The sequence below is a fragment of the Chiroxiphia lanceolata genome, chromosome 7, assembly GCF_009829145.1.
Source record: "Chiroxiphia lanceolata isolate bChiLan1 chromosome 7, bChiLan1.pri, whole genome shotgun sequence".
NCBI classification, from domain to species: domain Eukaryota; kingdom Metazoa; phylum Chordata; class Aves; order Passeriformes; family Pipridae; genus Chiroxiphia; species Chiroxiphia lanceolata.
This window is the reverse complement of record NC_045643.1, coordinates 29,754,074-29,779,678: the sequence shown is the minus strand read 5'-3', so window position 1 is coordinate 29,779,678 and position 25,605 is coordinate 29,754,074. Positions and strand designations below refer to the sequence as shown.

The window sequence follows — 25,605 nt, the reverse complement described above, 5'->3', positions numbered from 1 at the left end:
AGCTGGTATTTCTTGGAAATATGAAAGAAGAGCTGCTTTGAGATAAAGAATAATCTGCAGAATTCCTTTTAGCCACACCGCAAAGCAGGAGATGCTCCTGGGGGATTTTGCATATGGGTTTTGCCTCTGGGAAATGGTCACCTATCTGCTGGCTTTCACATTCAACTTTCTGATTATTACTTGCAGGTTGAAACCTTAGCTGAGGAAAACAAGCACTCACCCAGCTGGGGTGGGTAAACACTGTCACTCGGAGCTGCTCATTTTTGTGTCACGCCGTAGCTCACCTCCTGCTCTTGGCAGTCAGGGAGCTGCACACACTTCTGCCCAAGGGTGATGCAGAGTGGGACCCACACCCTGTAGGAGCCTCTCTCTTTCCATTAACTACAGAGGGAGTCGGAGGAAATTATACCCTTAGCTAAATTTAGTTATTGTGAATCCCCTTCCCACATTTGAGTACGCTTCATACCAGGCCGATCTCACAGCAGGGAATGATTAGCTGAAGTTAAGCATCTGACAATCCACTTTAATGAGCAATAACTGATGGCAACCTGCCATTAGCTTCAGTTGAATAGCTTTTATTTTTAGCTGGTGTTGCTCAGATGCAGTTTCCATCCAGCATGTGCTGGGAAAGCTGACATCCCAAAGTAGTCTCCAGGTCTTGGTTGTGCCAGTCAGAGTGTTAGGGCTCAAGAGCTCTAGTTCCTGGAGGTCAGAGAAAAGTCACTGCAGTTCTGGGAAAGTTTCAAAGACTGAGATAAAACCAAAAGCCTGGAGGAACAGCACAGAGGCGTGTGGTCCCAAGAGACCTTGCAAGAAAAGTTACTGAAATCCTGAGAGCGTGCTGAATGAGTGAGCTGGGTCTCCAGGGAGAGAAACAGCACAAGGGGAATGCACAGAGAGAGCCTGCCGAAATAAAACATGACTTCAGTACTCTCCAAGAGTGCCTAGGGAGAGGAACAGCTGCAGGAATTCTCTATTGTATCTGCTGCTTCATATGGATCTAAGCTTTTATCAGAGGTGACTCGTAGGGAGGGCATGGCGAAAAGAGCAAGATGAGTCCTCAGGTGAATACAGGGCAGGGTCTTGTTTCCTACAGATCAGCATTTAACTGAGGAGCTGCTGCACATGAAGGCAGAACATGTCTTTGTGCCTCTGAAGAGATCTCAGGAAAGTGTGCAACTCAACCCCATGGCACCAAGCACTTGAAGAGCAGCTGAAGTGCTTGCAGTCCTCCTCTCTGAGTGTCCCACTCAGAAATATGTTTCCATATAACAGCTTACAACTGTGATGGGTATCTACAACTTCTCTAGTTGGAAGTTTGAGCCTTTTTGTCTCCATTTATCAGCCCAATTCATCCTGCCTCAGAGTCCCATCTGACCCCTCACACAGGCTGCTGTGAATTCATGACAAGAATAATAAGAGAATAAACATCCACAGTCAATCCACAACGTGTTGGTGAGATACTCCTAGCCAGTTCCTATTCCAAAATACTATGAGACAGGACTCAAGGTAGGGCAATAATGTACCTTCAAGGGAACCCTGAAGCAACAGCTTTTTAGAATAGGTTTTTACTGAATGAAAGGCTGTGGAAAAGCTCAGAAATAAAGCAGTTGTTCCACACAGCAGACTTTGGGGCCAGATGCACTATCCGTACACAGTTGATTTCATTCACCCATTCTCTTGCCTCAAGTTTGTGCCCAGCACATGTCCTGGACCAGCCCAGAGCACAGCAGTAGCAAGTCCAACACATCTGCTGGGAGCACATGTTGGAGCAGTCTTCCCGTAATGTCTCACAGCTGGGAAAGCAGATCTCTGAAGCCAGAGGCACGCATTTCACTTTAGCAAAGGAAGGAAATAAAAAGTCAAGACTAACAAGATCCAGAAAGGGCATGCTTTTTTTTTTTTTGAACAAATCAACATTTATTTCAATTTAGTCAAACAAGTCGTTGAAGCACTTCTCTAAGTTCTACTTTACATTTTGTATTTACACTGTCCTCGTTCTGTGACAAAAATAATTCCCGACCCTGAAGTTTCCAGAATAAGTGTAGCTAGCAGCAAAAATAACAAAGCCCCAAACACAGAGCAAAAATCTCCCTTGATATATTTTGATAGGAGACTTATGCACTTTCCGTAAAAAAACTTTTAACCTGAACCTTTATGTAAAGCTATATGGGATGATGAGGGGGTAAATGTCATGTTTGAAGCTGAACAAGAAGAGCAGCATTTGCTGGCCTTTGCAAGTACACTGTTACTTTTAGCATAAGGAACTGTGAAATGCTTAGACACCCACATAGAAGCAGACTTTTTAACTTTGATCTAAGCAGTTTTGCTCTGCTGGGAGCGTAAGGGTACCAGAGTCGGCAAATACCATCTTTTATCCCGGACGTTGGGCACAAAAACAAACTTTATTACACATGGTTTCCAAGCAGCTGTTAGTACAACACAAGCCTTATTCTTTTGTGAAGTGTCAAGGGTCAGCTTCATTCAGCAGCTTCCAAATTGAGCTACTGTAAGAATTCTGAAGTAATTTCTCAGTTAAATGACATCATTGCTAAGGTCAGCTCTGGCTTACATTTGAAGCCAGTAATCTCTATGACAAGGTGGACTACTCTGCTGAATTGGGGGAGAGGAGGGAGGACAACGACATTTGAATGTCGTATTTAGGTCTCCCTACCTCAAAGGAAAGTGTGGCCATGTACCCAAACAATTCTTCATGGAAACAACAGAAGAATATCAACGACAAAATTGGAATTGGAAAAAAAGCAAGAACAGAACCCAAAGCTTTTTGGGATAGGAAGAAAAACTGCATGTTGAGAAAGAAGGGATTGGTCATTAAACTTTCCAGGCACACACAGGCCTCAGAAAGCACAGAAAACAAGCAGAACAAACAAACACAACTGTGTGCATCTTAGCGTCAGCTTCTTTTGCCAAATGCAGTAGCTTCCAACATTCAGCAGCTGTCTCTTGCTTTCTAGTGCTGTGGAGTTCTCTTTGGTACTTGGAGGCTGTGAGGAGCTCCGGGCAAAGAGAAAGTCTTTGTCCATTTACCAACCAATTCCAAAGGCGCTGATCTTGAATAACTTTACTAAGCAAGAGTGACACAGATGTTTGGGAAAGGGGGCTTTTCACTTAGTAAAGTTGTGGTAGGTGCAGTGGAAACCCAAGGCAATCTACATGCTTGTCAAATTGTGCCTAGGTAAGAACAGAGTCCTCCATGAACGTCTCTCATTTGTTCACTCTTAAATTATTCAGGCTCTGACAGCCCCTGAAAAGAAAAGAATGGAATAAGAATAAGTTGCAAGTGGTGCAGGGCAAGGGTGGACACCACGTAACCACCAAGAACAACGAGGTTGGGGTGTTTAACGACAGACACACTGCAGCCGGAGCCTCCAGGGCTGGTGCCCAAAGCAGCTTCCTCCACACTCTTGTCCTCCAGGAAATACTAGTGGAAAATACAAGCTCACAGCAAAGGTACTGGTTGGGATGAATTAAAAGAAGTAATGAATGAAGTCAATGCAAACAGCGGTTTGGAAATAAAACACACAGATAAGAACTGCTGGTGCTTGTGATGCTCTTTGAACACAGCACAGGGAAATGGCTAAGCAGCTCGAAGACTTTTAATTGCACATTCAAGACCATCAGTTAGACTTGCGGGAAGCTTTCATTCATTCAGCTTAAGTAGGAAAACCAGAACATCACTTGCTGTCCCATATAACAGGCTCACGCGATCTACGCCTTGGTTTTTTGTTTTGACAGCTCTCTGGTGCGGGGAGAAGATCTGTGAGGAACCTTCCCTCTGATGCCAGTCAACAAGTTTATCAAATTTCAGGTGACGAAGTCACTACTACACTCTATCTGCGTCAGTAAGAAAGGAACTTGAAGTCTCAGAGAGCATCTGCTGCATGGGAACAGGAGTGCTCCCTGCAGCACCCTGCCGAGCTCTCAGCCCTCTGAAACTGTGCAAGTGCCTTGACCCAGCCACCAGCCTTCCCAGTAAGGCTACTCCTAAGAAACTCATTGATTTTGACTTCTGGAGGGCTACAGAGAACCTCCCACAGCTTTTGTGGTGCCCACACCATTGCTCCCTACCAGCAGCCTCCTTATGGAAAACAATTCTGCATCCAGCTTAACAGAGATGTGGAGAGGTGTACTGCATAAACTGTGCTGCTTCATTCCCATTTGCATCACTGACTCTCATCATAAATAGCTCTAAAAACGCTCTACCAAGCAACATGTCTAATAAACTATAATCATTATAAAAGCCATCTTCCCTATTGCTGAGTAGTTGCTTTCTTTTGGGCCCATCTTTCAAAGAAATCAGGTAAAAGAAACACTTATTTGAACACAACACAAGGATTAGTCTAGCAGCAGAGGCTCTGATTTTAGAAAGACTTTGTCAAATATAAGTGATCTGTTACTGCAATGTAAGATGTCTGATCACAGACATCAACCTGCCTCATAGTTTAGTATCTCCAGGACAATTGACTGCAGTGAATATTCAACAAGCATCAGCCTTTAGATATTTGTCTGGAGTTTGCCTTGCTGTAGAGGCTTGTCTCAGACACACTGCTAGATCAAATTTTACAGCAACACAGCCCTGAGCAGCTACAGCCCTCCTCCCCACCTATGAGCAGCCTGGGATCTTTAAGCCTGAGTAATTTCTCTGACACTAAGACAAAGTCAGCTAAGATGCTGCTGTCTGCTCAGCACCTGTGCCCTGGCAGGAGCTATGCTCTGCTACTGTGGAGTTGAAGTTGCCACTAACATTCAAAGCACTCGCCTCCTTCTTGCCTAAAGCTATGATTTTCCTTCTGCCATTCTAGAAAGGATCCCTGTTGATTAATACTTATTCCATTTCCTAAAGAAATCTATTCAGCTTCCACAGGCTTCAGCTGAGAGCGATGCTTGAATATTGTGCTGATCCTCAGGGTCCAAACTACAGAAGGTACAAAGAATACCAGACTTGAGGCACTTCAATGGTATTCGCTGTGAATCATCATTTTACATTGTACCACTCAGACACATTTGGATCTAAAACACATTTGCATTTCTAATTAAAACAGATTACCATTAGTAACTAAAGAGTGTCTTAAATCAGAATCCTTAGGCCATAAAAGCTAATTGCAGGATGCTAAAACTGGATTTCAAAAGTATACATATTATACCCCCTGCAGGATTAATTAGGCAACATCTCTTCAAAAGAGTTCTCAAAAGTGTATTTATTCAGCATGCGGTTAAATTATACCGGTTGTGCAACACTCCTCATGGCCTGCCTTGGCACACGCTTCTGTGGCAGCAGACAGCTGGGGCCTTGTTCATCAGGGGTGCTTCACATGTGCAGATCTGATCCGGGACTGCAGTGAATCCCAGGCCATGAGAAGGAACACACACGCAGGTTCATGCTCCTGCCTCACCACCCCTCGGGTGCTGCCTTCCCCCCCAGCGCAACCCTGCTGCTCCCCACTGCGCCGTGGGTGTTGTTCTGGCCACAGCCAACTGGTGCCACAGAACAAGATGATCTCGGGTACGTGTGGGATGTGCTTCCCGGGACATGCGCGCCTGAAATCAACTGGTCCGTGTAAATCTGGAAGCTATCACTGCTGAATATTTGATGCGCAGTTGGTCACCGGTTTCCTACATGACCTCAAGAAAATTTCTGGGCACCCACTGAGCTGTAATGTGTTTTCAGATAGGTTATGACTGTACTGCATGTCCCGGGGATGCAAGAAACCTCTGTTCACTAAAGCTGCATATGCATTATGAAGAGATGAGAAAAAAAATCCAACACAGCATAACAGGGCACATCCTCGGTTGCTGTACTCTGTAGCTGTAATTATCAGCACTGCTGAACTGCATGAAAAAGTGTCCTCAGAGGATTTAGCTGCAGCCGGGGATGTGCCACTCCCAGCTTTTCCCTGTGCTCTGATCTGCTTGCTCCATGTGAAAAATTAACATGGAAAAATGCTCAGAACACATAACAGTGGAGACACCTCCAGGGTCGCTAAATCCAGTCCCTTCTTATCTTGGGCCAGAGTCTCTCTCTTTCTTAAATGTCTAATTCAATGCTGTCTTGTGCTAGCGAACAGGGGATCTTTGCTCAAAACTCACATATAGACTCTACTTGTGCTTTCCGTACATAGCAACATTAAATTTCCATGTTTAATTTACAATCTTCCAATATACAAGATAATAATCTTGACCAGAAACCACCTATTGATTCCTTAGGATGATGTTTGCTAATGGGTTCCCAACAGCTCTGGCTCCCAGGCTTCGTCCCTCTATGGAACTTCACAGCCTGAAATACAATTTTGCAGGGATCCAAGATTTCAGAGTTGTTGAGTTGTACCAGGACTAGCAATGACTGTACCATATGGAACAACCAAGTGTACTGGGGTGCAAAATAGGCAAGAGAATAGCAACTCCTAACTTGTGGCAACACACAAAATAGGAGACATACTTCTTCCATTTTCTGAAAAGTACTGAGCAACCATAGCTCCTGTATAGTAAACTGAAGCATACAATGGGTCTCTCCCCATCACAGAGAAGAAACCCCCATGGCTCTCCTATTATTAACTGCTAAATTCACCTTGCAGGTTCTACTTTTCATTTCATTAGGACTTCATTGAAGAAATTTTCATATTTTGGCCTAATTATCTGAAAGGAGCCCAGGTGATGTGTGCGATTTCCAAGTTCTCAGCCTGCTGGGAAGAGGATTGTGGGGCTGGTCCAGGCCAGAGGCTAAAGGATTGAGAGGCAGGTCAAACTCAACAGCAGACCCAATGGGATGCACTAACTACCTGTAATTCAAGGACTGGTTTGTGTTTCAGCACAATTAGCCACATGAAACATTAGGAGCTAATACCAAACAGGTTAATTTTTGTTTTGTGGTTTTCCAACGACAAAGGATAGCCAAGGGAAATGTATTCAGGCTTATCTCATTAGGTATTTTCTAATAATTCTTTACATGTCCTGAAGTCCTACTTGTGATCTAAGCATCTTTTTTAAGAAAACAGCTCAATGTGTTTCTATAGTTGGATTAAAAAGTATCTTTACTTGACATTGAATTACATGATGCAATATTAGCAATTGAACTGTCCTGCAATAGCAACTGATGCGCAGTGGCTAAACTGGCAGAAAATTGGATTTCCTTACTGAACTGAAAACCACAACATCTGCAGATCCTTGCTGTAATCACTGACTGCCCACCAACTGCTCTTTTGAAAAGAAACTGCAACTTTTGCCAAACATGAAAATGTTTTCATAAAGCCTGTTAACAGACAAGAATTAGACTGAAATGAAACAGTGTTCTGGTGTGTTTGAGAAGTATCTTGATGCTATTTTTAGACTGAAATATTTTGAGGTTTGGGTTTTTTTAACTTTGAAATGATAGATTAGTTTTCCCAATACATACGCAAGTTTTAACAAGGTGTATGCTGAAATATAACAGTTTGGGAAAAAAACCCAAACAAAAACCTTTTGGGGTCATGTGAAATAACTGCCCTTTTTGTTTCACTTCAAAATGGATAGGTTTTATTTCAGCATCCGTGCATTGAATTCCTGAACAATACATCTATCTGGCACTTATTTTATAGGAAAACAGCATGTTTAGTTACCCCATGTTTTTGCACTGAGCAGGGAGTAACCCAAGCTATATTTTTCACAATTATCTGTTCTCTTTTGCTTAGAATAAAGTCTCCCTTCTTCAGGCTTTTGACAAGATGAATAAAGCCTTGTGAATTCCTATATGTTTCTTGGAGTGAATGAGAAATTTAGGAGCTTTGCCTACATAAAAGCAAACCCCATGTTTCTTTAAAGCTGGACAAATGTATAGAAGTTGAAAACAATGAAGCAATCTGAATTATGAGGATCCCCAACCACATATTCACCCCCAGACTACTAACTGCAAGCTGATCTTTATGGAAGCTCTTGATATCTATTTTAGACAATTAAGATCTGAAAGTAGTTACAGCTGTCTAGTGGTGTGTATAAACTTAAAAAGAGAAAAAAGGTAACACTATTATTGCTTGGATCTTGGAAACCGAGAGAAAGTTGCTAAAGCATCCCAACACTGGCACTGTTATGATAAACAACATATTTACAGAGAGTGGCTGGTGATAAGAGCAGTGCAGCAACCAGCACTTGTAAAAACCTTGAACCTCCTGTGCTCTTAGACGCTTAATATTTTACAGTAATACAGACCCACTGAAAATCTGACCTGCTGTATCCATGAACAAGGTTCCTACCTCAAAAAACCCTCCTGCAAACAGGTAAGATTTAACAACGCTTAAAACTGAGTAATCCTAAAGGGAGCTAACTGTTCCCCCCCGCCTGCCAGCAGAGCAGTGGCCATGCTTCTCCTTCTGTCCATGTTCAGAGGTTACTTATCAGCCCCAGGTCTTCTCCTGAAATCCTCCTGTGTTACCATGCACACAAATGCTAACAGGTTTAGAGTAGTGAGTCTATTTACCCAAAAGACTGGCATGGGGACTGTCAGTCATGCTTTTGGGACACATTTAACTCAGAACTATCTGTCAGGAGGGTGTAGAGCAGGTGTGGGAAAGCACAATTCCACACTAACAAAAAGAGTGATTTTTTTTTTGCTAATAGTATTCACCTTGTCGAGTTAATCCTGCTTGCTCAACTGAGCAGCATTTTCATCAACTCTTTTGTCTCTTCCAATAACTCTCTGCTATGACCTACTCTGACTCCTGACTCAGCCTGCAGAGGTGGGAAAACACAGGACTTGGAAGAGATGTTCCTGTCATGGGCTTCCCAGTTTTCTCTTAATAGAACTGGAAGGAAATAACAAGTCTCACAAACCTCACCACAGCCATTTGCTCTTGAATTTGCCAGGAGAAAGAGCAGAGCTCAATTCTGGCATGAGAGAGAAAGACTGCCTACAGAAGACCAGTACACTTGATCCTTTTGACTCTACTGAGATGCAACTAATGAGCAACAGATGGACATCACCCAAGCAGTTTATTTGGGGAAGGTAACAGTTTCCTCATATTTCTCATTCAAGAAGGACCAGGAAACTAAGCAAGCTTTGGTTGACACCCTTAATTTTACTATTGTTTTCTCCTCTGCCTCAATTTTGACGGAACTGCTTTGGCCATGCATTCCATTATGCTTTACACAGTGTAACCATGGCTCAGCCTGAAGCACTAAATAAAATATGTTCAAATTAGGAAATGTTATGGGCTTGAATATAATACTGCAGATCACTCTCTTGCTACCACTCAGCACAAAGGTACCAGTTTCCTTAGCAAAGCTCTGCAGCTCTCTGTAAGTGTCAGCACCTTCTATAAAAAGCACCATCAGATCTCACTTTTTCCCTAATGAAGAAATAACTTTTATAAACGTGCTGTTGACAGCCCTTGCAATGATGCCTGTTTTCCTAACTTCCAGTTAAGGCTCTGTTTCTGACCAGCTAGGAAAGATGTACAAGGTGGCTGGCTGAACTCCCTTCACTGCACATGTCACCATCACTTTCTCAAGAGAAGCTGTCTTTGTTAATCTTAGAGCTAAGCAGCATTAACAAATCAAAGACTCAGGCAAGAAGAGGAAAAGGAAGGAAGGAAAGAAAGAAAAAAAGGATAGTAAAACAAACAAACAAAAAAAAGCAGAAGCAGATAAGAGCAGCCGGAGGGAGAGGAAATTTAAAATAAGAGCTTTACCAGGAGCTTAGCACAGACACAAATACACTCAACCTTTCATTTTTAACACACTGAGATTAACGGTTTGACATTCAGGTTAAGTTTCTTTTGTTCTGAAATGAAAAGTTTGGATACAATCAGCAGCCTACTCAGAAGAGCAACTGTACAAGTAGGCAGAGGACATGTTCTTTACTGAAGCCAATACAACATATCCATTTAAATCCATCCTCCCAGTTTCTGGATACCCTCAAGTAGAAAGTATTCTATATTCTCACCTGAAACCACTCTGCAGCCACATAATATTACCTACAATGGGGTGTAAGGTATTGAACTCTAGAAGTTATTCTGACAGTTGATTACTTTTAATCACTTTCTTTGTCTGTACCTGATACACTCATAGCCAGCTTCTCAAGTCGAGTAGATGGGAACATCTCTCTTCTCACGCTTAATGAAAAGCATTTCCTATACCTTGTTAGTGCTTTCTACCCTCCTGGTGCCCATTAGGGCAATGAGACTCCAGCATGCTCTTAGGCTGGGCTAGAACCAAATGAGCTGAGCTACTGCAAAAAAATGTCCTCTAAATAAGGCCCTGCACACAGCATTTAATATCTGGGTTAAATCTGAGTCACTGGTTAGTCTTTACAGCTCCCTGAGCATCAAAGCCTGGAATTTAGTCTCCACCCAACCTCCATGCTCCCACCCACTGATGAGCTTCAAAGCCCTACGCTGAAGGTAGTGCAGAGTAATGGGACTCACCCACTGGACTTTGCTCTGTGCTTAAAGGCAACAAAATTTTAAGCTCCTCACATCCAAGGCATGCAGTGGACCATTTTGCTTTAGGAAAAACATTTCACAAAAAAGGAATACTTTCCATCTCTTCACCTTCCCTCATCAGTACTCTCTTAAAGCAATCTCTAATCTGAGCCACGCTGGTAACTGAGGAGATACAGACTTCATGTTAAAAGAAAATAAGGTATATTTGTTACATAAAAGGTATATAATTGCAAATCCTGGACTGATTTCTAAGGAGAGTTCAATGACTTTCTAGCTATCAGAAAGCCATCAGAATTTGAACCCTCTTATCGGGGCCAGTTTTGCAGCATTAAGAAGCATCCCATTACACTAGGTCACTTTGCATTTGTGCATTTAGGAAACACAGCAAAAAGCCTTCCTTGCCCACTCTTGGCTTACTGAGGGCATTGGCCTAGAGGCTATGCTAGTTTACTGCTCCTAACTACTCCCCTCTATGGCTGAAAGCAAGTGACAGACTCTTGCTCTGAGGCACTCCTATATTAGGATTCATATCTCTCCATACTTCAGAACAGACAAGTAGTCCTTATTTAGTTCATGCAGGGGACTATTGAGGTCAGAAAAAAATTGTAAATGGTACTAAGTGTCATTTGCTTTCTCTGGATGGATCCCAATGGCTCTGTACATGGGCAAAGCTGACAAGATCAGAAACTCACCAAGAGAAACAAGCAAAAAAGTAGCATCCAAGTCTCCATTGCTGCAATAGATGGGAGAAAACTAATGCAAAAGAGTAGTTTGAGTCATCTGTCAAAATCCTTCAGAGAAATGCCCAGTTACACAAAACTTACGTATTTCATGATACACTGGGGACCTATGGTTTGGGTTTTTTCAGCTCTGCATTATTGCTGCTATTTAGGATATCAAGCATCCACATCACTTCCAAGCTCCACAGCAAGAAAAGCAGTGACGCAGCTCATACCGACACAACCTGTGTTTGAACATGGACTGCACACTCATCTTCTCAATTTCTCTCTCTCAAAGGTTCTTATTTGCACAACAAAACCTACTCAGTTGTTGGAAAAGATCAAGATACACTAGGCATCTGTCACCAGAAAAAAGCAGAGCCGAATTTCCAAAGAAAAAGGGAAGGTCACTTATGGGGCAGCACTGAGAATAGTTCCAAGGTGCTTCACATCCCTCTTAAATACAAGCTACAGTCACCCATTTGCACTGCAAGGCTGAGATCAGTGAGAAGCCCTGGGATAACAGTGTCCCCTCCAGAAGCCCAGGTAATCACTGAAAACACAGAACACATGAAGTTAGAGCTTCAAAAGTCTGTTTTTTACGGGTCACAGTAAACCATCTCCACGCTTAATGGCAGAAGCTGCAAACGGGTGCACTGATGCTGTAATCTGAGGCACCTGAATCCCTAGTCAAATGTCAGCTTTGGTACCTGCTTAAATTCAGGGAGTATTTCCATCATCTGACTACCTCTGGTTTTCTTTAGTAAATACAACACAACAGATAGCCTTTTACAAATTTTACCTGAAGTTTGCTACCAAGGACAAGAGAGAAGTAACTCAATTTGTATCACAAAACACCTTTTGTTACCAACTCAATAAACTAGAACTGCAAACAAAGTTAACATTTCAAATGGCGAGAGAAGAGCCAGCTGCTTCCCCTTCCCCCTTCTAGAGACATCTGTAGGCAGGACAGGCAGCAGGGAGATTTTAATCCATTAGAATCAACATGTATAAGACCAAGCCCTGTCAGAGAGCTTGAATACTTCTCCAGCCTGCTGCACGGGCCAACACATTAAAGCACAGACTGTCCAAGAGACTTGGCTTTCACAGTAGTTTAGTACCACAACCTTTCTGCAGGCAGCCCTGCCCCTACAACCAGATTAAATGTTCCTTCTTAAAGGCTGCAAAATAGTGGAATGTTGTGTGTTGACCTCAAGAATCATTTATTTGGCATGAAGTAGTGGGTTCTCCCCAGGTTGAAAAAGATCAATGTCTTACAAAGCCATGGCAAACTCCATCACCAGTTAGTTTGCTGCTATCACCACATAAGCGTGACTCTAATTCAGTAGATTTGAATAGGTTAGAGGAAAGAGGGCTCTTGCACTGCATATGTGTGCCTCAAGAAATTAGTAGTCCCAGTCATCCTCAAAGTCATCTTTATCTGTTCTTTATCTGGACTTCAGGGTTACCAAAAAATGCATTTGAAAGCTACAGTTACTTAAAAAAAAAAAAAAAAAAGACAGAAAACAAAAGCCAAGTTTTGTTCGGGACATTTTGCTTGGCCATCCAGAGAACAGGAAACACAAATACCACAAACAATCTCCAAAAAACTCACATTATTCAGAACTAGCTCAAGAGCCATATCACAGCATAAAAACTGCAGGCTGGGAAACCTTCAGTCAAAGCATCTGAGCTGCACTGTTCCATGTAAAAGCCAGATTTTGATTTTATTTTTACAAGGCTCTCCAGCTGCCCTGGCTTTCCCACATCTCTCTCAGCGCTTCAGCTCAGCCAGCTTCCCCAGACCTCCCCCCATCACCATTCAGAGATTTGTGAACTGTGAGAAACAGATGTTCTCAAAGCATTTAGCTCCTACCCGAGCCCAAGAAAGACTAGAGAGGAAGGAAAAAAAAAATAAAAAAAATCTCATTCAAGCAAATATTTCTCCCCGCCCTATTGACCGTACAGTCCCAGGGTGTTTCCTCCCAAAAACGATAAAATGTGTAACTGTATAAACTGTATCAACTACAGCCCTCCCGCTCTTGGTGCCCGTTCCGGCTGCCCCGCCGCTGTCCCCCCGCCTGTCCCTGCCCTCCGCTGTCGCCGGGACCGAGGGCTCGGCTGTCCCTCCCTCCGCCTGCCCCTGTTCCCCGCTTGTCCCCGGGGCAGCCGGCCGGGGGTCGCTGCCCTGCCGAGGACACCGCTGACCTCCCGGCCCCGCAGCAACCCCCCGGAACACGATCCCGCGGCCCCACCGACCTTTGAAGGGGCGGCAGCAGCAGCAGCACTTCGCCAGGAGCCATCCTACACCGGAGCGGGCGGGATAGCCGCGCCTGCCCGCTTTCATGCTGCCTTCGGGCTGCTCATGGCAAGGAGCCACCGGCCCGCTCGGGAAAAACAACAAACCAAAAAATAATAATAATAATAATAATGAAAAAAAAAAAACGCCCTAAAGGCAAAAAAAACTATTGAGGAACGGCCGTGACGGGCGGCCGAGCCGCTGGCGGCCGCGGCACCGGAGCCGCTGTGCCCGAGCCGGGCGCGCTCCTCGGGGGAGGTGCCGCCAGCGAGGGCGGAGCTGCGGCCGGACGGGGCTCCCGCCGCTGTCTGGGAGGAAAAGAGAGTTTTTCGGGGGAAGAAATGAGGAAAGGCGGTATCTGTGCCCGGGCAGGCGGCATGCGAAGTCGGTAGCGAGAAATAAAAAAAGCCTAGGAGGAAGTTTGGTAAAGACCCGATACGTTGTGGGAGGGGGGTTCCTCCAAAGCCTTTAAAAGGCAAAAATTGTACCGCTGCGGGTTTTTTAAACTTCACAACTTCTCCCCCCTGTCCCCCCCTTCCCCCAGTGCCATTCCTTAGCTTAAGCATCTGACAGCTAAAACTCTTTCCAACTAGCTGAAAATACTGCCCAGCTGTCTTGTGATCCCAAGGGCTCTGCCTGCTTTCTGCAGCAGTAGACCTGCCTGAAGCACTGCAGTGGGAATGCCTACCCTTCTGACACATGGACTAAGACACTTGAGAACCAGGAGCACAGCTTGCTTTGGAAGGTGCCAGCCTGTTGTGTTGGGATTTCCCACCTAAAGCATAGAAAACTGGAGGTGCCAAAAACATCCTGAACCTTGCTGGAGGCAGCTGGTAGGAGAGGTCGGGCAGGATTCCAGAGCGAGAGCATCATAGTTTTGCACTCTTGCATCAAAACCTGAACAAACCCAACAAGCTACTTCTCCTAGGCAGGAATAGGTATTGAGAGGGAAGAGCAGACGGCAGATGTGCCATGATTTGTGCCTCTGTGTGCCAGGGCTTCAGCCCTACCAGGCATGACTCTACTGATGCCACAGACTGGTCATCTAGACTAAGGCTCTTGGTAATGGCTCCTGTGCCACTCCCGTGGGGCCAAGGGCCATTTCTGGACAGGAAGGGAGGGTTGTGGCCACAGTAGAGCATTCACAAACCCACCTTGGGTTGTGCTTATGTAGAGGGTGCTGTTGTCCAGGGGCAGGCCTGTACTGGCTGATTCCATGTAACCATCAGCTGGGATCATGCACACCCTGGAGCCATCCTGGGAGAAGGACCTCAGGACTTGGTGCCAGAAAAGGGCCAGAGCCCCTCCCTGAGAGACTCCCTCCACCACAGTGACAAATAGGAAACTCTCCTTCTTTACTTCTGGCTGCTCTGCAGGAACTGTTCTTCAACTACAACCTCACTGGAATGACTAACAACTTCACGACAAGCCTTCAGCACACAAAATTTTCCTGCCAATGCCCTTGAGCACCAAGGTGCTTTCCAGTACACAAGAATGAAGGCCACTGTAACTCTATTTCCCTCTTGCTGTGTGTCCTGTCTTTCTTTGACTTGGGTCTTTGCCTATCTGGGAGCTGCAAGGGAATGTCTCGGGGGTGCACTCAGGGCTCTTACGCCTGTAGCAGGGAGATAATATGTTGCACACAAAGCAGAAACCGCAGCTGCAGCCAGAGAAGGAAAAGGTAGACAGGGAACCAGTTGGGACACCCTTGCCTCTTTGTCCCTGCCACGGCTCCCCTAGCAGCAGCTCTTCAAGGTGGCTATTTTGGCTACCAGAAGTGCCAGGCAGTAAGAAGGCAGCAGCTTAGGGCCTGAGTGATTCAGGAAACTTCCAGAAGGGCTATTTTGAGAAGGCAGGCCCTTGCTTCTCTGCTTTGTACTTCGTACTGCATCTCTCTTTTCTAACACACCCTCACACACCATGCCCACCTCTTGCCCCATGGGCTGGATGCCTCCCCCCTGATCTTAGCTTGCTTTGTGCAAACAGAAAATGCATAAGATGAACATGCTCTTCACTGGCATTTCACTGTTCATGTGGCATCTGCCCTGATGGGCAATATGGGCTCCAAAGCAGGAGCAGTCCATATACAGTGCTGGGTTCGCCAGAGTCCAGCTCTTGGTGGGTTTTAAAAGTCAGCTTAAGAAAACCTTTAAGACTCTTCTTATAAGAAACTAGGAAACATCCTAAGCATCGCATTTCAGCCCTAAATTCCCGCGACCCTCGGAAGAGCTGTCCACTGCGAGGAGCCCGGCGGCGGGGTGTGCTGGACCAGCGGTCCTTGGCGCGGCGGTGGCGGAGCCGGCGGGGACACCCGGTGGCGGGGTCCGGCACGGCACGGGCGGCCTGGGGCGGCGGGGGACCGGGATGCTCGGAGACATCGGCCGAAAGCCAGAGAACAGCAGAAAAACGTGGAGTGTGTGACGGCAGAGGCACTGCAATAAACCCTGCCTGGGAACGAAGCTTGGCTAAGCCAGCACGTGGACATGGAGTCTTGAGACCGTGAGGAGCGTTTGGAAGCAAGTTCGTAGCTCTTGTAATTGCAGCAAACTTTAAAACATAATTAAGGTGCAATCTCAGCTCTGAAAAAACTCTTTGCCTAATTAAAACATAATTGAAGTCATTATTGTGGAGCAGGCAGGCTCCACCCCTCCCTAATCTACAGTTTCAGCAACGTTGTGAAGGTTATCTTTAAGAAGTTACTCTTTAAAACCCCATACATCTATGCATACTCACTGATGAATTATACATGCAATAAATATTTCACAAAATAAGACTGAAAGCCATATTCTTAATAATCACAACACATCCAATTAGCTCCTATAAAGCAGAGGGGGAGATGTGCTGTGGGCAGTCTAGCTCAGCTCCAGCCCCTGCTTCACTCAGCAGCGGCAGCAGCAGCACTATACTGCCAAGTGCACTGAGCCTTTAGCTTCAAGTAGGGAGTTTGGCCTTCGGGATGTAGAAGAGTTGCAGAGATTGGGAGGGGGTGGAAATCTGTACAGCCCACTTGCTCTAGGTGAGGGAGGAGGAGCTGCTTGTCTGGGACTAGATTATCAGCAGGATGCATGAGTGTGTGACTGTGGTCATGAATAACCTGGATGTCCCCTGGCAAAGAAAGCATCCATACCCTTGCTCTAACTGACGCCTGAGTCAAAGAATGGAGTCACAGAATGGTTTGGATTGGAAGGGCCCTTAAAGATCATCTTGTTCCAGCCACCCTGCCATAGGCAGGTACACCTTCCACTAGAACAGGTTGCTCAAATCCCCGACCAATCTGGCCTTGAACACTTCCAGGAATGGGGCAGCCACAGCTTCTCTGGGCAATCTGTTCAGTGACTCACCACCCTCACAGTAAAGAATTTCTTCCTAACATCTAATCTATATCTCTCCTCTTTTAGTTTAAAACCATTCCCCTTGTCCTATCACTATCTGCCCATGTAAAAAGGCACTCTCTCTCTTTGTTATAAGCCCCTTTTACCGAAAAGCTGAGTCACAGGAGTTCTTTGAGGAAACATCTCCTGGCATCATACTCTAAACACAATCATTATCTGCAGTGGAGCAGACAAGAAAATATTAGGGTGCTGATTTGCTGCATCTGAAGCTAAGGCAATTAGCAGTGTGCCTGCACCATGGGCCAAGAGCTGCCCTGCTCAAACCAAATGATGGAAGGGAAGTCATCTCAGTCTAATGTCAGGATGACAAGGAAATCACTTCTGTCTGCTCCTAAATACACCATTAGACAGTCCCCAGGCATATGAGTTGCTTTCATATGAAATTTAAGAAAGCCTGTAAAAAATTACTTTTGTTGTAGAGGGGAAATAAGTTCTCATATTTTGACCCTGCCTTACTGTGCAAAATTTGGGGTGAAAGATGGAACATAAATTTTTTCACTGTCTCCAGTGCTCCCTCATACCTGCAGCAGCTCTTTCATTTTCTTAGGTTATACACCAACAGATCTAACTGAGGGAAACACAGGTCGGAGCAACTAGGGGATGTAAACTGGCATGGCTTCATTTTGGGTCAACGCAAATGCCTGGCTCAGACTGCCCTGGAGGTCTGTAATGCAGAACAGCAGCGACAATATTTCTCCCATAATAACAGGTGCTGTTTCCTTCCCCCCATCATATACACAGGGAGATGAATAATGTAATAGCTGTCAGGAGCATCTGTTCATTACTTATACAAGTCAATCCTACATTGTGCTTTAGGGTGTAAAGTGATCTCTGCAGAAAATCCATCCCTCTGGGCACCACTATGATGGAATAAGATGTATTATGGCTGATTTATTTTTTTAATCCAATGAAACTTAAGTGTTAGCTACTCATTTCTTAGGAAGGAATTGGAAACCAACTATGTAACAGAAATAACTCATGAATGGCAAAAGGAAGATGGATTCTTACAGTTTTAAAGAGATCATTTAAATACGTGATATGACTTGCAGAGTCATATTCAGATAGTAAAAGGACACGCATGAAATTTAAATTTTGTTGATAGGGAGAGCTAGGTACCTCTGCAGAGCAATTCACACAGGGCAGACAGAACGGCAAACATGGACATTCTCATGGACTGAGAACTAGTCAGTGAGAAACACCAGGAGTAAAGACTTAACAGAACTTGCTTTCAGATTATGGTCTTGTTTCAGTTCATCGAGAAATCAAGAGTTACACACCAACTTCGGGAGCCCAGTAGATGCTACCTGACTTGTTTCATTACTCATTCCCTCACTTTCTGGGTGACTTCAGGGGAAAAAATTACCACTTCATGCCTCAATTTTTCTATGTGCAATAAAAGGATATTAGCATTTCACATTCCCTTTAAAGTGGTCTGAAACAGAGATTAGACATACTGAACAACAAGAAGAATTGTTATTGTTAGATGTATCTTGAAATGGGAGTGACAAAATATGGCTCTGATATTACTGGCCTTTAGAGTCAGTATTAAAAAGCACCTTGATCGATATGTCTTGCCTGCAAATGCTACTTGCAAAACCAGGTAAATCTGAACAACTGGAGGGAAAGCAGATAGGCAGAGTGAAGCAGTCCTTGCTCAACCAGCACATTTCAGTACATTATTCTTGGCTCTGGCTCCAGCTATTTTCAACAGCACTAAACATTCATTAGATTAAATCAAATGAACCACATTCTTTAAAAATAGCCAGAGCCTTGTCGTGCCAGTTGGAAAAAACAACAACTTTATTGGGTACTAAAACAGATAAAATAAATTAAAAATAAATAAATAAATGGAGTCATATTCCTTCCTGGCTCAAGAGAGTACAACTCCAAGGAGAGATTTTTGGCTCCTCAGTTCAGCACAGTGGTAGGTAAAAAAAGAACATTCTCAACTAGCTAAACCAAACAAATTAAGAAGAAATATAGACAGTCCAGCACAACCTCCATGTTGAACTGCAATGTAGGCATATGTTCAGCAAATGTTAGAATATATCATTCCTGATCCCTCTGCTGTAGATGTCAGCACAGGATGGATTTATGGCAACTCAGCAGAGTTGCCATGACCTCATAACATCCTGGCACACCAGCTCTACTGTAGAACCTTAAAGCCAGACCTGTCTGCTCTGCTGCGATGGACCTCACCTTTACAGACTGCTCAACCCACCCCCCCGGACATGAGAACCCCTCTACTGACACTAGCCTAACTTTCTTTCCTAATTTATAACCCATATTTTCTCTTTCTCAGCATCCTAAAAAGAAGGAAAAGTCTATGGAAGAAGTCTCTTGGAGACTTATCCCCAAAACTATCTTATAAAAGTTCATCAAGTAAAGGTGGATGGCCGTAGAGCAGACCACAGAATGAGATACATATATTTGCTTTCATATGATTCAGTCTGTTTCAAGGCAATTTAGAGTTACTCCAAAAATATTCAGGTAGGTATAATCTAGAATAGTTTCACCCACTCTCAGGAGCAAAACACACCTGCAGAACACATGTGCCCCTTCAACCTCCAGCCTAACTTTGCCTCCCAGAGATCTCAGAACAGATTCCTACGTTGTCCAGTTCCTCTGGTTTCCTGGGCACAGGACCAATTCCACTATATATACAGCTTCTTCCTAAGCAGTAACCATTTGCTGGCAGCGAGTTGCTTAAGAAAACAGTTACAAGCTGATGTAAAATGCAGCCCTGCTAGCATCCTCCAAGACCTCAGGGTAGGTTCACCTGCTCCTAGACTGGCTCTACTGCTTCAGCAAGGTCTTGTATGAGCAGAGAGGGCTTTTCTGACCTACCATCAGTACCACCAGATCAGTTACACTCACATGAGGCTGTAGCAAAGAGCTTCCTCTCATGAACTAGTTTAACCTACAAGGTCCAGTAAGCAAAACCACGTACCACATTATGTTAGTATGGTATTGGCTGGTTGCTGGAGAGGTATGCTGGATGGTGGGCACATCCCGAACAAGCTACTGGTCAGAATAAAAAAAACCCAAACCCTTCAGCAGAAAAGAGTGAAATAAAAAATTAAAGCAGGTTGTGTGTTTGTTTCCTGAAGCACTTATCTCCATTAGAACAGAGACATATCTTTGGGAGTTACAGCAATAGCCAATGACAGAAGACAAGAAGCATTAAAGCACTGCCTTTTGGACATGTTTTGGCTCCTGCCTTACTCTGTTGGGTCTCAGTGGGGAAATCATAAGCCTATCTCAGCCCATCACGGTCTGCTTTCCAAGACAAACAGGAGCCTCACCCACTTGTGCCTGACAAAGGTGAGTTGTTGTTTTAGCAACTATAAACTAATAGTGTAACAAAACTATTCCTGGCCTGCCTGTCTCAACTTGCCTGAGGTTGTTCTATTTGGATGGTAGAAGCCACAGCTGATTTTTTTCTTTAAATCACATTTCTCCTTCCTTAGAGGAAGTTGTTACCTGTTTTGTTTTACCTGTTTGTTTGTTTAATGAAAGAGTATTCAGACTATTTCCTGAGATGTCCTGCAGCAAATTGCAAATTCTATGCATCACCTTTCCTCTACCCAGTACCCCACACAATTATGGTTCAAGGCAAGTTAGAAGAAAAATTTAAAAACTGGCATACACTATTTGCTAGTTAGAGAGAAAATTTTCACTCTTTTGCCAAGCTGGAGGAATTGGTCTGGAATTAAAATAAAATTCAATGCCAATCTTGTAAAAGCTTTTATTTATTCAGGCCAAATTATTGCATTCACTATATTTTCCACTTCCTTTTTCTTCTAGGGTAAAAAGAAAACAGAGGATTTCTTACTGTTCAAATGTTTAGGATGGCAAAGCTTTCTGATTTACAATACCAGATCTAAGACAAGCATAAAAGAACGTGTAGAGCTGTTATTGAAACTTATGGTGGGTATAAATAACAAGGGCACACATAACAGGCAGCCTGCTGTGAGGAAAATTGAAAAAAAAAGTAGTTTTAAAGCTATTTTTATCAGCTGGTGGAATGACTGGCTAGAAAACAACCCTTCTGCTTTTCTCAGTGTGGAGAACCTCTGCCTGCTTTCATTCTTTGGTGTCCACATACTATCACAGTAATGGCATTTTGAGGAGGTTAGCTTTCTGACAGGCAGGATTTCTGCTGATATACTGCCAGAAATGCTGCTCCTGGGAATACCAGAGAGCAATTGCTAGTCTAGCACCAAATACTCTAGAAATCCCCCTTCTGCTTGGTACCATCAGGCATTGCCAAAAGCTGGATTTCTACACACTGGCATTTCAAGTCACCACAGGACAGAAAAACCTCTTGTCTTTCTGTGAGAGGGACAAGTACATGATGTCACGGACTACTTTTTAATTCCTATGTTCAGTCAAAATCTGGGTATGTAACAGCTCCACATTACATGATAGTTCCATGAGCACTTTGAGTTGTCAAGAGCTAACAGCCCTGCCAAAACCCTTTGTTGCCTTTCCTGTCTCTCCCAGGTGCCTGCTCCTTCCTGCTGCTTCCCCTGTGCCAACAGAAATGTTTGTGCAGCCTCACAATGAATCTGATCCGCAAATGGATCCAGGTTAAAATTAACCTAGGGTGGAAAAAAAAAAGAGTTTGTTTTAGCCCAGATTGGTTCCTTGGTCTGCCTTGGTTCTCCTGTCAGTATTGTTCAGATTTTGCTGCAAAAGCCTGGAGTTGCATCATCTGTACTACTGTGCTGTCTCCTGGCCTCTCTCACTGTGGTAGATCCTGGCTTCTCAAGTAGGCACAGGACACATACCTGATGCTCAGAGAGGTTCAGCCTCCCCATGTGAGATAAAACAGGTCCTTCCATCTGGCTGACTATCTTTTGCTCAGCAAAGAGGGAGAGGCACTAGCCCCCAGTGTTGCTGAGCACGAGCCCAACTCTGTTGAGCCTGAATGTCCTGTTTTATGATGGCAATCAGAAGCTGATGGGAGTGGAATGTACATTTTTGCATCTTTACGTGCAGAAAGGCACATCTTTGGAATAATAAGGAAAGGCTGCAGCAGGCTGAACATTGCAGAGTGTGTATAAATCCCAAGTGAAGGCTGTGTACCAGCAGTTGTCCCATGGAGCAGCACTATGTATGCACAGCACAACCACAGCAGATCTGTCTGAACAGATGTGCAATGACCATGAAGCCTACAGGGTGTAAAGCCTGAACTACCTTGCCTGGCCACCCGTGCACAAAGCTTTTTTTCATTAAGGTTTTTTCACAGGTCAAATTGTCCTTCCTCTGCAGCAAGAGCACCCTGATTCCTTCACACTGCATGAAACCTAATTTGACTTCTGCAGTTAGTGAGAGGAAAAGTGTTCTTATTTCACTGAGTAAGAGTCCTGCAGAGTTAATAAATTCTTCAGTGCTTTTCTGAAGAATGCCATTTGGTTCTTACAGCCAGAATCTGTTCTCTAGTACCTAAATGCAATTCCCATAGATTTCCAAGGACATTGAGTATGTATGTACTCTTTGGCAAAATACAGCTATTACCTTAAAATCCTGAAGATACATGAAGTCTACAGAGAAACTAAAGAACTGGATACAGTCTGAAAGAAGTAAAACTAAAATGTACGAAGACCTAAAAATACTTGTTAGAAGTGTGTCTTGAGTTCAAAGATTTCAGTGTTCCTCCCTAGTGTAGAAAATAGAAAAATGTCCTTGAAATATGAACACTGGGTGCTACTTTAGAACTTGTAATCTTTTTGGCTTCCAAAAGAAAAGGACAATAAAAGACCTGTAGTTTGGCATCAGGCAGTTTAATGTTATTGGTGAAAAAAATGGAGCGTTCACTCCATGAAAACAGGAGTCACCAACACTCATGAACTGCAAATTGTCTTGCTTAAGAGAAGTCAGGGTTGCTTTATTATGTGAAGTGTATGATTATTGTTTCTGTTGGAAGGCACACCTTTAGTGAGGCTGGAGGCCATCCCAATCTTTCCTGCAATATGCAAGCAATTATCTCTATTTTTATGCTGTGTAAAATTTAATTTCTATTTTGCAAACTTTGGAAAGAAAAAAATAAAAATACTTATTTCACCGCTTTTCAATTCTGCAGAATCAATAATTGTTCAGTGCATTTATGAAGAATATATAATACATATGTAAAATAGCATCTTTTAATAAATGCCTAGCATATCCAAGAACAAGAATGGTTTAACCTCTGTTATCCTGTTCTGAATTGTGAGACACCTATTTAAACAGATTTAAGGAAAATGTAGTCAAAGACTCTGCCTTAAAGAAAAGAAAAATAAAATTCTGGAGTTAAAGGCAACGTTTTTAAGAAGAGATAATATCATTTATAAGACCAGTTAATACAAATGGAAAAAGATACACTGACATTTATATAAATGACCTCCTGCTCTAGATTTTTAGACTATCATAGTGACAAGAACAATAATTCCACTTCCTAAGATTTGGGATTAATCTGAACTAAGCAAAGTTGACATTGTTTCAGGCTCTTCTGCAAAATGTGTAACCTGGGAACAAGTGCTCTGAAAAAATGCTTGTGTAAATGACAGGAAAATCAGGCTTCTCATGTCAGGATCAATATATCAAATCTGTGCAGTGGGCTGAAGCAGATACACAGAAACATAATTTCTATTACTGGAAATACATCATTTAATATACATGGGCTTTGCTTCACAGTTTGCCTATCTCTGGCTCAGACCAGTCAGGGAAATGGGGTTTTTAGCAGAAGTAGTTCACTTCAAAACATGCTCATAAAATATTTGTTTAAGATTAGCAACGGAAGGACCAGCCCAGCAGTATACAGGCGTTGCAGGGTGCAAATACTATGTTTAGGATTAGTCCCTTTAACTGTCTGGAAGCTAAAAGAGTGGGGAGGCAACATTTTAGGTAAGTCAAAATCATCAATCATTAGTATTTGCGTTACTGCAGTTCTTGCAAGTAAGTACCAGTTATAGGTTCAATCTTGGTGGTGGTGCTGTTAAAAAGTACACCTACCATTTGACACTAAGTTAGTAGGGGATGTCAGGCATGAACCCAGAACCAGCAGTTTATTTTTCCTTCATGCTCAAACTTTAAACATTTCAGGGAAAAGGATCGGGCAGTAAGTTACAGAATATTGAGCAAGGCAGAAAACCATGAGGTAATAATGAATAGTGGAGCACTAAGGCCGGTTACACAGCAAAAAGCAGATTCCACTCTTCACCCCACAGTCCTAGATGGATTATGGTTCAATGTCCATCTGTGAAAATGCTAAATTTAGTCTGGCCTCAGAGGAAACACAAGACACAAGTCCTGCACATGCTCCCGTTGATCTTTGAGGATGACCTTCCTGTTAACTTGATGGGCCAAGCGCTACAGAACAACTCCCCCCTTCCCACCACACTACATGTATTTCAAGACACATAACTAAATACAGAGGAAATAAATTTCACTCAAGGAGCTATTTTTATACCCTTCCTCCAGGCTGCTTGTTTTTCACTAGCGTGGTGGAGGCATGGAGATGCTATGGCTGCTGGCTTTAGGTCAGAGCTCGTATAAAACCTCGTGGTACAAAATGAACTCTCTATGCTGCCTGCTTGCTCTGGTGTCTGCGCTGCACTGAGGCACCACAGCTCCAAGGAGAAGAAACAGGAGGCATCTGTAAGCTTCCTATGCAGTTAATAAAAAGAATATTCAGATAATTTTCAGTAGGTGTCTTCCCTGGATAACTGTGCAGAGTGCTTTAGATAATACCTGACCTGGTCTCTTGAACCTCATTACTACAGCAGGAGCCCAAGTCCTTTCTCAGTACAACAACCACTGCTCAGACTCTGTGAGCACCATTTATGGAGTCCCTTCAAAGGCCTCTCACTCTGCTTTGATCCTGTGAACACAACGGAAGGCTGAGCTCTGCCATTTTGTGAACAGGCATATGATGGCATCACTGAAGAGCTGGGGACTGGCTTAGAGTCCTTTATATAGAAGATGTCTCTGGTCTTCCCTAGGCCACATGGGATGTTTCACAGCCCACATTACCCTGGGAAACTATCTCAATTAATTAAAAGTATAGTATTTACTCAGTAGAACTGTCTTTGGCCTTTGTGATGTCGCAACAGCTGGGACATCAATAAGCGAGCAATAAAGACCCCTTTTCCACCATATCTTTGAAGTTGGTAAAAAAGGACCAGTGCAGTCTTGTTTGTCCAGGTATGCACGGCTGAAGTGCTCTCAGGCTGTTCCCTCTCAGATGGCTTGTGGGGTCAGGAGAGGGCTGCAGCCACCCACTCATTCTTCACCTAAGCAGCCAGGTCCCAGCAACAGGGACCACCTGGGACCTTCCCTTTGTGAGCTGCAGCCAAGGAGGGAGGTTCTCACTTCTCTGCAGGACAGCAAGAGGGACATAACTGGGTTGGCTTAACCTGGCCCTGGAAAACGTGGGCTTCCACAGAGGCTGTGTGAGGCCCTGCAGTCCTGAGCCTGATACAGAGGGGGACTCTGCACAAGTGGTTCTTTTCTTCCCTGTGGGGAAGAATGAAAATGCCTTCCAACAATGACTTTACAAGAAAACTTCAGCAGGACATGAGAGTTTTAGAGAAACATCAAAGAGTTGGGAGAATGCATGGTTATGTTTTGGCAACTCAGTTCTCCTTCTCTGTCTCACCTTAAAATGCTTAGTCATATATACCTGAGTATTGTTCTCAACATCTCTGACAGACAGAAATAAGGCAAGAGCAAAAAAAAGCAAGAGAGGAAACAGGTCCAGAGAGGCCATAAGAGAAAGCCTC

General features: G+C 43.8%; 1 protein-coding gene across 3 annotated transcripts in view; it reads right to left on the bottom strand.

Moving 5' to 3' along the window:
• Positions 1 to 25,605, bottom strand: part of KALRN (kalirin RhoGEF kinase) — a 506,307-nt gene that overhangs the window by 66,199 nt on the left and 414,503 nt on the right. Inside the window, exon 1 of one of the 3 annotated variants that reach the window (XM_032693927.1) lies at positions 13,409 to 13,694. The exons of 1 other annotated variant lie outside the window; for it this stretch is intronic. In XM_032693927.1, the coding sequence (XP_032549818.1) occupies positions 13,409 to 13,496 (88 nt within the window). In that variant the 5' untranslated portion in view covers positions 13,497 to 13,694. Of the gene's footprint in view, positions 1 to 1,893; positions 3,266 to 13,408; positions 13,695 to 25,605 lie in introns of those variants that run through there. One more of the 3 variants, XM_032693926.1, reaches the window with a different exon arrangement.